Below are 16,853 nucleotides of genomic sequence, written 5' to 3'. Positions count from 1 at the left end.
GTTTTACTATCTTGAGTACAATGCTAATTCCTCCCTGGAAAATCCACCTCCATTCCAAAGCTGCAACTAATATTGTGTTTGTCTTCAGGGATATGTCTGTTAATTTGCAAATTTCTTGTTTATTTTCTTTAAGTTCTGCTTTTGATTCTTATTTACTGAATGTCTTCTGGAAAAGGCCTTAGTAAATAATGTGTTATAATTTATTTTAATTAGAACCTCTGCTTACGGCTAGCCATGTGTGAGAAAACATTAATACCATCTGCCCCAGTGTTGATGGCTTGCAGAAAAACAGCTGGGCTGTGAGAACTTGAATTCAGTTAGACTATGCCTAGGTCTGAGTTTATCAAACTGGTGCAAGATGGACACTCACTTCATTGGATATTGTGCTACTTTCTTCCTGGAAGCCAAATCTGAAAGAGTCTTCCAATTCTTTAAAGCATACTGAAAGAGTTCATATATCAAGGTCAAACTGATGGAAACACTTCATAGATTATCCTGGAATACTTTTAGATATATCAATTTGTTTTGTGTATTTTTGTGCTGAAAAAAAATTATACTCTTTATTACTTATGGAACAAGAATAATCGTTCATTTTGTGCAATAAATATAAAATGCTATAGGTGAATGAACATATGCCTATTAAAAATTTTAGGTAAAAAGGACAATATTTTTCACTATAATGATCCCAAATACATACTTTTTCCATAGTAATGACTATTATATATGTACAGTCTATCTGCTCTGTTTTCAATGCATAGCATTTAGAAACAGTGATAATTTTTAAAGGTATTATAAAAGATGAAAAAAAAACATGGAAAAGAAAGGTATTTGACAAACATAAAGCAAAACAAAAATCTCCTTTTTGAATAATGATATTCATGATCATGTAGAACTTCAAGACTAGAAGATGAAACATAAATGATGATTCCAAACTCATATATATTCAACTAAGATGAACTTTTAAGTGAGGAAGAGAGAAAGTATATTCTCCTTCCTACTAGATGATACTAGTAATCATTGTAAGTAACTTAAAAACAATGTGTTTGTAACCTTAGATTCATTCATTCACATTTGTTGAATACTTATTATATACCCGAAAAATGGGAAGCCTTTTCATGTGTTCTAGTTTATCTTCATGATATACAAAAAAGGTATCTAAAGCTCAGAGAGGTTAAAATATTTATTCAAATCTGCACAGGTAATTGAACTTGCTTTTATATTTAGGAGCATCTGGCTTCAATGCCTGTGTTTTGTCAAAATTAGTCTCAACAATTCCTTTTCCCTCTCTGAGGTGGGCTTTCAGTGAGAAAAATGAAATTCATAAATATTAAATGACTTGTACACAATCACACAACTAACCTGAGTCTATATGTGAAATTGTTAAAACTCTTTTTCCTGCTGTAAGAGAATCTGGCCATTAATTCCTAGCTCTGTAACTCTGGAAATTAACATAAAATGGTTTTTAATCAACTAGGTTGCATAGCCTCACTGCTTATATAAAACTGATCCCTGATTGGTAAATTGCCTCTGGCCTGGAGAAACTGTAAATGAACTGGAAATACCTGATAGGGACTTTTTGCTTTGGGCTCTCCTGAGTGTGGTCACTGTCCTGTCCCTTGAGGTAACTTTGAAACTGTGCCTATGGAATTGTTGCAAAATATATTGGCTCTTTTAGGACATGTAGCTTCTTCCTAAGCCAGACATGGCAAAGCCTACAAGTATTCTCTGAGGCTTTCTCTCCTTGCACCTGGGCACTCACCTGAAAAGAAGATAACTACTGGAGTGCTCTACAAGTTGGTGTGTGGACTGCTGCCAGTTACTATCACTGAAACACAGTGATGCTATTCTGCTTCCTGGTGAGCCACAGTTCCTGTCCTCCAGACTGATGTCACATGTGGCCTGTGGTTGTCATATGCGTCTGGATGTTCAGTTGAAATTAGAAGACCCCCTGCTGAGGGCAGCAGAGTGATGAAGATGGGATTTGAAACTAATCTCTGTCTCCAAGTGCTTTTACTGCTATATTATAGCTGCTATATCTCACTGTGCTTTATTTGACGTTAGAAACTCACAGCTTGTTTATCTTTGCCATTACCATTAATGCTATTCCAGTTCTGTGTCCAGGCAAGCTGTGAAGGCTGCTTTGGCAGCACCTCTATTATTAATGCATAGCTGCCCAACTTTTCCTTCTATCTTTAATCCAAGTTTTTTTCCTGGAAATTCAAATGAGATATATTCCCATTGATCATTTGTGAGCTGATGTGGTATGTAGGTTTTTTTTTTGTTTGTTTGTTTTGTTTTTTACTTTGGGCCAATTGAAGAAAGAAATTTCATGAATTGTTTTCTTTTTCTCCTCCTCCTTCTCTCTCTTTTTTTCTTTTTTTAATTTCCCACAGGCAGCCTCCTGTTAGTGAGTCTCACTGGAGAATGTTGCTGCAAGACATGCTAACTATGCAGCAGAATGTTTACACATGTCTGGATTCTGATGCTTGCTATGAGGTAACTCTGTCTATGTGAACTATTTTATTTTAATTTTAAAGTTTTGATTGTTATCCTTTATTGGACATAAAGGTGATGACAATAAACTTCATAGTAAGTAATACTGTTGAATACTAGCTGATAATTGACCAATGCTTTATAGTTTGAGACTTTCATACTTATTCTTCTTTCTTCCCTTTTGTTCATTACAACACCATCTATTCAGTGAGTTAGTCCTTGGCTAGAAAACTCCAACTCATACTTGATTTCTCTTCCATAGTTTTGGTAGTCACTAGAACTTACCTAACGTGCCTGAGAAAAGTCTCTCAAATCTATTCTGTCTTCATCTCTGAGCAATTGCTGCAGTCCTGCTGCTTGTTTCCCTACTCCGTCTCTTTTTCTAGTTTACATCAGAGTGTTTTTCTAAAACAAGCCTTTTCATGATGTACTCCTCCTGAAAAGTTGTTCCATATCAATAATCAGAAAGTATCGCTACCTTTTAGCATGGCGTAGAAAGTCACAGCAGATTTCAGCCGCCCTGTCCCTGCCTACCTTTGTCACTCTCCACTGTGTCCTATGCCGCAGTAGCTCCACCAGGTCTGTCACCGATCCCTCTATCCACCGTGCTGTTTTATGTCTCTGTGGCTTTGCCTGCCTTGATCCTGTGGCCTGGAATATATTCCTTTTTTTTTTTTTTAACTTGGAAAATTTCTGATAAAATCTTAGAACCCAGCTCAATAATTATGTCCCCTAGGATGCCTGCCTTTGTCCTTTCATATAACTTGCTTCTACTATAGCCTTTCTGTAAAATGTAGTTATTTGTTTATATGTGTGTTTCTTCCATTTGGTCATGAGCTCCTAGACAGGCAGTATCATACCAGATTCATCCTCATGTCCCCTAATACATATTGTAATATCTGGAATATAAAGGATATTAAGAAACGGTTGTCACTTGACCCAGAGTATAATCCAGGGGGATTTACTCATTATTTTGGAAGGTATATATATTACCAATAAATTATTCATGGTGCATATTGAAAAATGATCTAACTCGTTTTTAATAAGATGCAGTCTAAAAAAGGTTTCTCATTTGAATTTTCTTGTTAAATAAGTCAGACCCAAAATCATACAGAGTATTTCTTATGTCGCTTTGCTCTGATATCACAAAGCATGAACTGTTGATTAAATCAGAGTTGTAAAAATAGGTTTCTATTTTGTGAAATTGTTTGGCTTTGTAATTCAAGGTGCTTTTAACAAAAAAGCACTAATGTACACTGTTGAGAAATGAATGGTTTTATATTTGAATTTCAGGTTTTAAAATGCTCGAATGACTCTAATGTTCATATGATAATTTCAGTCTCAGACCACATAAAATATAATTGCCACTAACTTCCCTTTTTGCATCTGAAGCAAAACTTACAATCAGTTTCAGGAGAAAATAATCTGTATGCACATGGAGTCTAAAACTTGTCACTAGAATGTTTGAAGTAGTGTTTTTACATTGGAATGGCATTAATTTGGTATTTTCCTGTTTCTGACTATGAATCTGATTCTGATTGAAAAACTGGTAATAAGTATATTACATTTGAACCAGCTCCTATTTGGAGTAATCTGTTATAATTTGTCATATTACAGATTCAAAATATTTTAGCTCCTTTTTATTAGGCTTTAATATTTTAATGACTTCTGTCCATGAGTCTCTCTCTGTTGAGAAAACATTTGAAAGCATACTATAACAGGTTTGCAGAGATTCCAGAAGATGGTAATATAGATTTGGTGAACTTAAAATTTTAAGTATCATTTTAGTGTCTTTTAAACTATGCTATATTGTCTTACTAATTTTTGGTTGTTGGGTTTTGCTGTCCTTAGAAAATAATTTGAAAGCTTAGTGGCATAACTTTGGAAATGTCAGATGAAGATTTCTATATAGCCTGTAGAACAGAAATCTATATTGTTCATTTTAGCAAAACCTTTTAAGGTTTAGGGTGAGCAAATTGCATTTTTCAATATTGGGCATTGACTCTTTATGGCTTACTTGAATAAATGAAAGAAATATAGAGATGCTATTACCTGTAAGTCATTTGGATTAGACTTGGAGTAAGCCATTTTCATGTGTCAGATATAAGTGATTAGAATTGCTCATTGATAGTTTGCTTTCTCTCACAACATCTATTCCATAGTGAATCCCTTTTAGATATTAGTGATTTTGTCCTTGTTAGACATCTCAACAAAGTCCTATCTAAAAATGCCTCCCTCAGTAAGCCTAGATCCAAAGAAGTGAGAATAAGGGGCTCCTATGAAAATTTGATTGTCTTCCTAAGTATAAGGATACTCTCGCTTCTTCGTGAAATCTTATTTTTTCCATCTCTTTTATTTCTGTGCTATTCTCATCCAACTGTGAAGTGATAAGAAATAGCATTCTTGGGGAAGTTCTCATTATTAATTATATATAACATTGTTAATGTAGGTTTAAAAGGATAGCTTTGTTTTATACTCTTCTGGATTAAATATATAAATAATCTCAATTATAGAATCAATTTTATGTTAATTTATACTATTAGTTGCCTAGTAGAGTACAGTGATATTTGCATGAATATCGTCTGTCAATGTCTCTTGTATTTAAATAATTTTTAATATGCAAGTTGGAAAAAATATGGCATATTGTAATTTTAATGACAGTATTTGTGGCTTGTCTATTTGGTTTGTAAGACTGAATTCAGATGCTTTAAGCAATTATGAATTATATGTATCATATTCAAAATTTTTCTTTTGAAAAACTGAACCAGTTAAAAATAGTTTAAGGACTGTGGGCCCTGTTGAGGGTGGGACAATATGTTTAATATGTTCTGTTTTTCATGATATAGCCTGTAAAACAGAAATTACATTGTTCATTTTAGCAAAACCTTTTAAGTTTATTCTTTGTAACACATTAAAATGTTAATTTTAATTTTTGTTTATTCAGTAAAATTATTTTTTCTTCCTAAAAAATGAATTTTTTAATATGAGATGAAATTCACGTGACATAAAATTAACTACTTTAAAGTATACAATTCATTGTCATTTAGTACACTTACAATGTTGTACAATTATCATCTCTAGGATGGATATATTTTTATAATTTATTTCATTTGGATTTCAGAGCCTTCATTTTGTTGAGAACTGAGTCTTCTTGCTTTATCACTAATTCTAGTTTTTTTTTTTTCTTTTCCCCCAGATATTTACAGAAAGCCTTCTGTGCTCCAGTCGCCTTGAAAATATTCACCTGGCTGGGCAGATGATGCACTGCAGTGCTTGCTCAATAAATCCCGCAGCTAGTGTAGCCCATAAAGGGAAACCCCAGTACAGGGTCAGTTATGAAAAAAGCATCGACTTGGTTTTGGCTGCCAGCAGAGAGTACTTCAATTCTTCCACCAACCTCACAGATAGCTGCATGGATCTGGCCAGGTAGAATAACTTCATATTTTTCTGTAAGAAGGAGAGGGCAAGTCGGAACACACAAGCTCTGTTGTTCGTTTATAGTTTACTTTACAAAATATAATATCACCAGTACAGATTGACTATACTATATGGGGTACAATTATTTTTTGCTTGGATATTGAAAGAAAACTAGTTATGTTATGAATATCCATCTACTTTCTCTTGACCATTTTTGTCCAGCATGCTCTGTAAGGCTGAATTTCTTATCTGTTGGAAGAGATTCATATGATAAGCTATGAATTCAAGTTCTAAAACTTTTCAGCACATGTGGGAAGTGGTCTGTCTCCTTTGCATAGCTTCCACTTTGTTTAGAGACAAGAGACCTGATTAGATTATTTTCTATTAGTAGGGTACTAAAGTGACCCTTCTCTAAACTAATTGTCAGTCTTTCTAATTTTTGCCTATTTAACACCTGCATTTGTACTTTTTCTTTTGAAACCCATTTCTAGCCTTTGCTTATATTCCTTTTAGGTTATTCATCTTTTTACTGTTGATTCTTAGGGGCTTTCTTTTGGGCATAAGGGACTTTTGCCCTTTGCGCATCTCAAATATTTCAACTATGTTGCCCAGTTTTTATTATGCATGATTTATCTTTCCAATTGTTACACTGAACTTTTTAAATTTGATTATTACTGTTTTATAGTTTCTGTCTTTGTGTCATCCTTTGAAAGACTTTTAATTCTCCCAAATTAAAATATTTCTCTTAATTTTTTAGTAGTTTGTTGGGGCTTTTTTAACATTTAAATTTTAAATTCATTTGAAAATTATTTTAATGGTAGCATGGTACTCATGGTAGCAATTTTAGATTCATTTTTCCTCCCATATGACTAATTAGTTGTTTCAACCCTAGCAAAGCCTAAAAGTAATAGCCCCCCACCCCACCAGTGATATCCCAGAAAGCATCATGTTTTCTCAAACCATGTTATTGAACTTGACAAAGTTATTTAGTTAGTAAATCTTTTTATTTTCTCCTAAGAGATTCTATTTTTATTTCAAATGATGAAAACACCAAATATAATAGCCTTGGAAACTGGGAGTTGTGTTTGACCTAAATCTTTTTGGCAGGTGTTTCTCAGAGATCATTTAAAAAACTATCCTTCCAGTCTTTTCATTGTATCCTTTTATTTCTTGCAAGGACACACCTTAATTTTAAAACATGTCCTATGTATATAATGTAGCACTGAACTGATTGTGATCTGTGAGCCTGGGTGTATTTCAGTGTTTACAGTTATATTGAATATAGAAAATATCCTACATATCCTTACTGATTAAAGTATTATTTATTAACTAGATTTTTTTTGAGGAAGCAATAAATATTTAAACAATACAAAAAGGATATGTATTGATAAGTTACCCTTCTTCTAGTTTCCCTAACTTTATCCCTCAACTGTTTTTAAAATTGGTTTCTTATGTATCTTTTGAAAGTATTTTATTAAATGTTACCCTCTTCATTTTTAAATCACAAGTAAGTTCTTACTATTTATGTATACTGTACTTTGCTTTTTTTTACTTATGTTCTGTATTGAAAATTTTTCCATGTAAGTACATGTCTGTTTCATTCCTTTTTGATGGTTGCAGAATATTTTATTATTTGACTGTTATAGAATTTACTTAATTATATCCTGATTTGGTATATTTTCTTTCATTTTAAAAACAATCTGGTAGTGAACATCCATAATTGTATGCCTTTTTTTTTTTTTTTTTTTGGAGACAGAGTCTCACTTTGTTGCCCAGGCTAGAGAGAGTGCCATGGCATCAGCATAGGTCACAGCAACCTTAAACTCCTGGGCTCAAGCAATTCTTCTGTCTCAGCCTCCCCAGTAGCTGGGACTACAGGCATGTGCCACCATGCCTTGCTAATTTTTTGTATATATATTAGTTGGCCAATTAATTTCTTTCTATTTATAGTAGAGACGAGGTCTCACTCTTGCTCAGGCTGGTTTTGAACTCCTGACCTCAAGCAATCCGCCTCGTCCTCCCAGAGTGCTAGGATTACAGGTGTGAGCCCCCCCCCCCCGCGCCTGGCCTCGTAATTGTATGTCTTTGAGCATGTGTGAGCCTGTCTGTAATATTCATTTTAAGTGGAATTCCTGGGTTCAGAGGTAAGTATGTGTAAAATTTTGATAGAAACCACAAAAAATTTATAGACTTTTACACTTGAATCAAGAGTATATGTGAGTTCTCAGTTTTGCAAGAACACGATAGGCCTGTATGTATCACTCAGTCATGTAGATGTCATACCTGGGCCTAGATATTTGCGTCTGGCAATCTGTGCTTCTAGCATTGATGAGTCCTTTGTGGCCTATCTCTGCCTATCTAGTCTCACATTCCAGTGTTTCTTTACAAATACTTTTCTGAAAATAAAATTATTCATTAAATAAAACATTTATTAAATATAGTTTCTCTGATTTTTTAGAAATGTGCTTAAAATATTTCATAGGAATCCTACATTATTAGATTAGCAAATCACTTTCTCCTGTAATGTGTCTTGGGATGGCATTGCCATCTGATTCCTCCTTTTTGGTAAGAAAAATGTCCCTTAGGCAGTTTCTTGAGTCATTCCTTGTTCCTTTTGTGGGGACCAAATTGTGACTGAATGAAAACCTTTCTATTTTTCCTAGAAGGGAAACTGGGAAATTATCTGAATTCTTTTTTTTTTTTTTTTTTAATCCTTTCTATTATAATTATTACCGTTGGATTCAGTAGTACAAACAGCACTAAACACAGAGTTACCATGCTTCCTACTACAATGAATACCATTACATATTATCATTGTAACCTTGGTCAATTACTTTACTTTACCTCCCTGAGCTTCAATTTTGGCTTTCTTAAAAGGCAGATAGATGATGATATTTGCCTAACTCACAGGCTTGCTATGAGGATTAAGTAAGATAACAGAAACATCTAGCAGAATGAATGCCTGCAATGTAGTAGATTTTTGATAAATATATGTTGGATCTCATGTTGTCGAATATAGAAAAGTAACTTTGTTGAATATATGCTACTTCTTTAAAAAGTTTTTCTAATTTCTCTTAGGTGCTGTTTACAGCTGATAACAGATAGACCTCCTGCTATTCAAGAAGAGCTGGATCTTATCCAAGCCCTTGGATGTCTTGAAGAGTTTGGAGTAAAGATCCTACCTTTGCAAGGTGAGTTTTCTACTTACTGTCACATTGTTATTAACTTGTTTTTGCACTAGTTTACTACTGTTCCTTTTAAGTTCTTAAAACTAAAGAGTAACTTTGGTCATTTAATCCATCCATTAGCAATTGGTCTTGCTCCCCACCCCATTTTTCAAATGAAATCTCAAGTGAAAACATAAAAGAAAAAATAAAGCCAACATTTTACCATAAAGCAATTTTTTAAAGTTCACATTTATAAAATTTAAAGAAATAACATTAGTCCTAGAACAGTGAGGCTATTGGATAAAAACAAAAATAGAAATTGGGGATTATGGATGAGAGTTTCAGATTCATATCCATTTTGGTATATAATTTATTTCTGTATTTTGTTTCAGTTGCATAGATTTATAACTAGCTATAAATAATAATAGTTCATTTTCTTTTATGCTTGACTCAGAATATTCTTTAAGTCCATTTTTGTTTAAAGAGGGAAAGATAGAAAGTGCTTGTTTAGAGTTTAATTACTAGTGATACCTTAATATTGCTCATGTTCTTTTATCTAATGTAAAAGTCATGTAGGAATATCATCCCAAACAAGAATCCTGTTAAACAGTCACTTGTCTCCTCTACCTCATGCTGTGATGACAGTGTGCATCTCACAGTGCCTTGGACCTTACCTGACCTTTCCTGATGAGTAGGAGGTAGATTTTCTGTTGCTTCTAATACTGGACCTCAGTGCCCTAAATGAACAGGGTGGCTTGGTTACTAGCAGTGTACTTGGCTGGCTTCCCTGTAATCTGTTATTTCGGTTCTTAACTCTGGAAATGTTTGGGACTGGGGGTGGGGAAGTCTAGCTGAGTTCCTTTCATCTCTATTTTTTGGTAAGTTTTCCCCACAATTGTCTCTCCTCTTTTTATTTTTATTTTATTTTTTTTAATTACTAGTACCTTCAGATAATGGTGGCCAGTCCCTTGGTGTCTTTGTCCTCTGTAGTATTTAGAGTTGGATGGTTTAGGGATGTGAGCCAGTCCAGGTAGTCTTATTTCCATGTGGGTTTCCATTGTGCTTTTACTAACAGCTAAAGTTCTGCTTTTCAGACAAATTTATTAGATTTGAAAGAGGTGTTATTGTTACTTCAGATATCATTGTTTGGAAATAATTTGTATGTAATTATTGTACGCATCTTAAGCTAATATATGTAAAGTGATTGCTAAATCACTAGAAAATTCTCTTCAGTTGTACTATTCTTATAATTTTTGAGCTCAAAGCTTCTTAAAATTGTGACTATTAACCAGGCTTACTATAAAGCATTTTCAGTTTATTCTCACATATCTTAAATCATTAACTACCTCCCCCTCAAACATTCATTTAATTGCAATTTTCAGTCAGGGAATAATCCAGAGCACAATGAAACTTTTGCTCTGTTTATATCTCTTGTTCGGCTACATTATTCTAGATTTGACTCTGCGTGCACGCAGACATTGTGTGAGTTTTACCTACTTATTTAATTCAAACAGATGGATATAATACAAAAAAATTTTTTTGTAGTTCCCCAAATGCTGTTGAACTTGAAATATTAAATTGAGCCCTGATTTTCTATGGTAATGAATTAGCAATATTTTTGTAGATAATATTTGCATGTCAGAGGCTGAATTTGAATATCTGCAACTAAGACTGCTACCCTGCTGTAGCTTCTGAGAATTTCTTGACTGAGGAATATTTTAAGAAAGACATTTGCTTTCATATCTTGACAGTTTTCCAACTTGATGTATTGATTTGGAGTTTCCTATTAGAATGAATGTCAGAAAACCTTCTGGATGTGGAAATGGAATATTGCCTTTGTATACTTTTTTGTTATGTTTATCCCACAGATTCAATTTAGGTTTCAGGTTCTTTTGTATTCATCAGTAATACTGGACAAACAAAGCAACTTGATATTTAGAAATTTACGGTCCAGGTATTTTTATTGTACTCCATGTACATAGTTCATTTTGTCACTTTGCTTTGTTTCAAAGCCTCCTTTACCTGCACTCTAGAAGTTACTATTTCTCACCAGGTGAAGGCCGATGGTTCTAGCTGAATTATAATTAATGAGTTAGTAGAAAACAAGAACAGAAATAGCATGTAAAAATGATTCCTTATGTGTGAGTCTTCTATTTGTGTGCCTACTGGTATATATTTTTCCCTGTATTTTGGGTGTTTATGTTTGTGTAAATTTTTCTTCATATTTAAATGAGCAGCTTGGGGATATTTCAGTTGTTCACTTTTTCTTTCTATCATAAGGTAAGTCAGTTTTTCAGACTGACTTAGCATTGTGGTTATACCAGCCTGAAACTAGTTATGCCACTTACTACTGGATAACTGTGGGCAAGTATTACAACTTTTCTTTATGTTTAATTTTTCCAAATTAAATAAGAACCTTAATAATAAGGATAATAATAAGGATAATAATAAGAACCTTACAGAATTGTTTATAAGGAATAGGCAGGCGAGGCGGCTCATGCCCATAATCCTAGCACTCTAGGAGGTTGAGGTGGGAGGATCACTTGAGGTCAGGAGTTGGATACCAGCTTGAGCAAGAATGAGAACCTATCTATACTAAAAATAGAAAAAATCAGTTGGGTGTGGTGGCACATGCCTGTAGTCCTAGCTACTTGGGAGGCTGAGGCAGGAGAATCGCTTGAGCCCAGGAGTTTGAGGTTGCTGTGCGCTCTCATGATGCCATTGCACTCTAGCCAGGGCGGCAGACAGAGAGAGAATGTATCTCAAAAAAAAAAAAAAAAAGAATTGCATTTATATGCCTGGGATATAGTGAGGGCTGCGCAAGTACCAGCTATAATATTTGTTATTTTACTTAACGCCATTTTCTAAGAGATGGTAGAATTAGTGTGGTCTTGCCTGCCTTCTCACTCTCTCTCATCTTCCCTTTCTTCCTTGGATTCTTCCCCCGCCCCCCCAGCATCTCCTCATTCCCCTTTCCTTACATTTAACAAACATTAATTCAGACTTAAACTCTATTCCAGGAACTGACATAACAGAGGGAACAAGGCATATGTCATGACTTTAAGAGCCTGACACCTTGGTGATAAGGCAGAGTTACACCAGTGTCATGTGTTAGTTTAAATTTTGGCTTAGCCACTGTGAGCTGTGTGACCTGTGGCAACAGTATCTTTGAGTGTCACCTTTCTTAGATGGGGATAATAATAAAATGTTCTTTAGATAGTTCTGAAAGTTATATATTGAAACACTGAGAAATCTTACATTAGAGGCTGCCATACTCTGTGTTTCTGTGAATATGTCAGTAGTATTAATAATAATAGCACATATTGAGTGATTTTTATGTTCCAAGTATACTTTATATGTATTTATTAATTCTCAAAAATACCCTATGAGGTAATGATTGTTATTGTTTCCAATTTTCAGATAATGAAATGAAGGCACAAGGAGATTAAGTGATTGCTTATGGTCACACTGCTAGTTAGAGATAGAGCTAGGATTCAAACCCAGATAGTCTGGCACAAGAACCTGCATTGTAAATAGTAAACAGTACTCTACTGACAAATAGGCATAAAAGTAAAAGATTCTTTGAGAAGGAAACTCTTGTCTTTTCACTCTTTGACTAAGTAACTGACTCCTTCATATTAGCACCTTGCTGACCTACACAACTCAAATTTGTATTTCAGCAACATCACAAGTAACTATATATGTTGTGGACCTTTGTTGCCATTCATGAGTGACTGAAATTGATATTTCACATATGTGGTTTCATGGGCATTTACTGTCCATGCCTACTAAGGTTGTGATGAGGCTATTTTGGTATATGCATAGGTGGTCAATAAATGCCTTTACATCTGAGACGTGTGTATGTGTGTGTGTGTGTGTGTGTGGTTGAGAGAGATTATCATTTTTGTTTTAACATTTGAGATATGTTTGTGAGTTCTACAGGAAAGTGAGGTACTCTTAATTGTTAAAATACATACACACATATCTTTTTCATGTTCATTCATTCATTCCATTTGGAAAGGAATTTTAGGAATTGAATACCCCCTTCATGGAAACATGATAACATGTAAGGCTTGAATTTACTTAACTGAGAAATCACATCTTAAAATATAATTAAGCATGTCCTACAATTAGAAGTAAAAGAGAACTGGCATAATGATTTTCCAGAGGTTTAGAAAATAAACAAAGTAAAAAGTCCTTAGAACATTAGAATCTTACTCTTCAAATTTATTTAATGTTCTTGAAATATTAGTAGTCTGTATTTTTTAGAGCAATAAGTACACAAAGAACCAAATTTGAGTATCACATTAAATGGAAGTTTAGAGAAAATGATGATCCATTATTATGTGTGGCTTCAGCTTTCCACCTTGATTTATGGAGCTAGAAAGAGAGTAGTAAGGAAGTCAACTTAATAGAATTACTAAAGCTAGAGCTTCTCTAAGAGGAATACAAGAATTCATCAACAAGGCCATAAAAGCAGCTATGAACACCCCAGGTTTCTGTGTATGTAGAATGCTGACGGTATCTGTGACAAGTACTATTTTGAAAATCAAATTAGAAATATATAAAGAGTACCTGTCTCATAATCATCATGTTATTGAATTTGGAGAAAGCCCCATTAAATAGTAGCAGATATTGAGGAAAAAATCCACAGTTTTTTGATTGTGATAAGTTATGGAAAATTTTGAAGTATACTGCCAGTGAGTTTTTGCTGGACGGTGCTACAGCAGAAAACACAAACTCAATGGTATATGTTAACAGGCTTATTTCTTGCTCCAGGCATGTTCAGTTTGGTTAACTACAGTACAACTCCATGACACATGGCATTCTCATTGCAGAGGGAAAAGATCAATAGTGGAATTCCATGACAACTCTTACAGCTTTTTCTCAGAAGTTGTATATATCATCATTTATACTCACATTAATTGTCCTTAGAAGTCACAAGGCCATGCATAATGTTAGTGAAGTGGGTACTTGGGATATGAATAATTGCAATAGATAAGTAGGAACAATAATCTGTAGAATCTATACTCACATGTAGATAAAGGCAATAGTGATTATGAAGGAAATAACAGAAATCTACATTTTATCTTTTATGATAGAGGCCATAATAGGATTATTGTATCAGGAGATGTACAAATATTCATCTTAAAGGAGCCTAAACTTTTGGAAACACATACTGTAGTATTTAGGAATGAAAGGATATAATGTTTGCAATTTATTCTCAAATGGTTTAGAAAAAATAGATGTGTACATATATATGTATATATTTGTGCACATATATGTGTGTATAAATATATGTGTATATAAATATATATCTGTGTATGTATGGAGGAGGGAAGAAGGGAGGGTGTACGTGCATGTTTGCACATGTGTGAATAGAGCAAATTATTAATAATTTATAAATTTTGGCAAAGAGAATAGAGGAGTTCTTTGTACTATTCTTGAAACCTTTCTGTCAGTTCAAAATTAAATTATAATAAAATCTTACACAAAAAATCCATTCCAAAGAAAAACCACCACCTCTTTTCTTTATCTTCCCAACCTCTGGGCCCCCTCTCACATACCTAGAAGTTTTGAGAGAACACAGGATGTATGGGGAATAGCCATGGATTTAGGAACGAATAAAGGATTAAAGATGTGAACGACGTTTAGGGAGCAGGGTTGAATAATGATCCCCTCCCTTTTTCAGTGACCTTTGCCAAAGTATTTAACCTTTCTGTACCTCAGTTTCTTCCCTTGAGGATGATAATAGTACCTGCCTTGTAAGGTTCTTTGTAGGGTTAATATACATAAAATACCTACAGCAGTGCCTGGGTCATAGTTGACATTCATTTCACATCAGCTTTTCTTATTACAGTTATTGGGGCTTGCCCCAGCAGTACTTTGCTTCTTAAAGGTTGACATATTTACTCTGAATAAGTACCATTTATTCCTAGAATATATATGATACCCTTTAACTGAGATTTGTGTGTGTGTGTGTATTCTTTATGTCTCCATAGTCTGAATTGGTTTAATCAGACAGGTTTTATTTTCATAATATCTAGCTTATTTGAGAGGATCGGGCTTACTTTTGGAGAGAGGTTAATACATTGGAATAGTAAGCACTTTGAGGACTCCTGCCCTCCAAACTGGGGTCATGTAGTAGAGATAGCAAATGGATATTGGGAACATAGAACAGGTTTTAGAGGATGAGGTGGGTGAGGGGCTGGGACTGCAAACTAGTTCAACCTCTGTGGAAAGCAATATGGAGATACCTTAAAGCGGTACAAGTGAATCTACCATTTGATCCAGCAATCCCATTGCTGGGCATCTACCCAAATGATCCAATGACACTCTACAAAAAAGACACCTGCACTCGAATGTTTATAGCAGCACAATTCATAATTGCAAGGCTGTGGAAACAGCCCAAGTGCCCATCAATCCAAGAATGGATTAATAAAATGTGGTATATGTATACCATGGAGTACTATTCAGCTCTAAGAAACAATGGTGATATAGCACATCTTATATTTTCCTGGTTAGAGCTGGAACCCATACTACTAAGTGAACTATCCCAAGAATGGAAAAACAAGCACCAGATATATTCTCCAGCAAACTGGTATAAACTGAGTAGCACCTAAGTGGACACATAGGTACTACAGTAATAGGGTATTGGGCAGGTGGGAGGGGGGAGGGGGGCGGGTATATACATACATAATGAGTGAGATGTGCACCATCTGGGGGATGGTCATGATGGAGACTCGGACTTTTGGGGGGAGGGGGGGAAATGGGCATTTATTGAAACCTTAAAATCTATACCCCCATAATATGCCAAAAAAAAAAAAAAAGATCTTAAAAAAAAAAAAACAATAAAAAACCAAAGAAGTATATGAAGTTTCCTTTTTTTTTGAGACAGAGTCTGACTCTGTCTCCTGGGCCAGAGTGCAGAGGCATCATCTTATCTCACAGCAACCTCAAACTCCTGGGCTCAAGTGATCCTCATTCCTCAGCCTCCAGAGTAGCTGAGACTATAGGCATGTGTCACCACACTCAGATAATTTTTACTGTTTTTATTAGAGATGGGGTTGCATTCTTGCTCAGGCTGGTCTTGAACTCCTAAGTTCAAGGGATTCTCCTGCCTTGGCCTCCCAGAGTGCTAAGATTACAGGCTTGAGCCACCACACCTGGCCTATGAGAAGTTTTCAAAGACAAGTTCTGCCTTGTTTGAAATTTCCCCTAAGTCCTGACATGGTACTTAAAAAGGTGACACGTTTTTCTAACTTCAGATTGATAGTTTATTTGCTGTGCTTTAGAAGCTTGGTTATAAAGGAGAAGATCCATGTTGCACATTATTTATTCAGAAGCAATAATTTTGTTTGTTAAATGTGCCTTTTACTTCACATTGATTTGAAGATTAACACGGTTTTCATTTTGTCTGGTTAACTTATATTAGAAAGGTCATGCCACCCTTTAGTGATGTCTCTGGTCCAAGTGTTTAATATGTTTTTCTTTTATAGTGCGGTTGTGCTCTGATCGGATCGGCCTCATCAAGGAGTGTATTTCCGAGTCCCCCACGTGCTACAAACAATCCACCAAGCTTCTGGGCCTTGCTGAGCTGCTGAGGGTTGCAGGTAAGTGTTTTGAATACTAAACTGGAGAATCAGGTCTCTGTGTTATTCTTGACATCATCCTAGGTGAATAGCATAATGTATCCTTACAGGTATCAGAAGAGCATCTTTTAGACAAGGATTAGTCTTTTTCTAGAAAGATTAACATGTTATAAAAATGTATATC

The 16,853-nt window shown here is 34.7% G+C and overlaps 1 protein-coding gene across 2 annotated transcripts in view; it reads left to right on the top strand.

Moving 5' to 3' along the window:
• The window catches only part of NBAS (NBAS subunit of NRZ tethering complex), a 328,315-nt gene that overhangs the window by 150,257 nt on the left and 161,205 nt on the right, over positions 1 to 16,853 (top strand). For both annotated transcript variants that reach the window (XM_076000562.1, XM_076000561.1), the window contains exons 29-32: positions 2,394 to 2,496; positions 5,690 to 5,919; positions 8,989 to 9,101; positions 16,577 to 16,690. In XM_076000562.1, the coding sequence (XP_075856677.1) occupies positions 2,394 to 2,496; positions 5,690 to 5,919; positions 8,989 to 9,101; positions 16,577 to 16,690 (560 nt within the window). The remainder of the gene's footprint in view (positions 1 to 2,393; positions 2,497 to 5,689; positions 5,920 to 8,988; positions 9,102 to 16,576; positions 16,691 to 16,853) is intronic.

This window comes from Microcebus murinus, chromosome 3 (assembly GCF_040939455.1).
Source record: "Microcebus murinus isolate Inina chromosome 3, M.murinus_Inina_mat1.0, whole genome shotgun sequence".
NCBI lineage: Eukaryota > Metazoa > Chordata > Mammalia > Primates > Cheirogaleidae > Microcebus > Microcebus murinus.
Note: the sequence above shows the minus strand (reverse complement) of the source record. Positions and strands in the feature narration are given on the sequence as shown.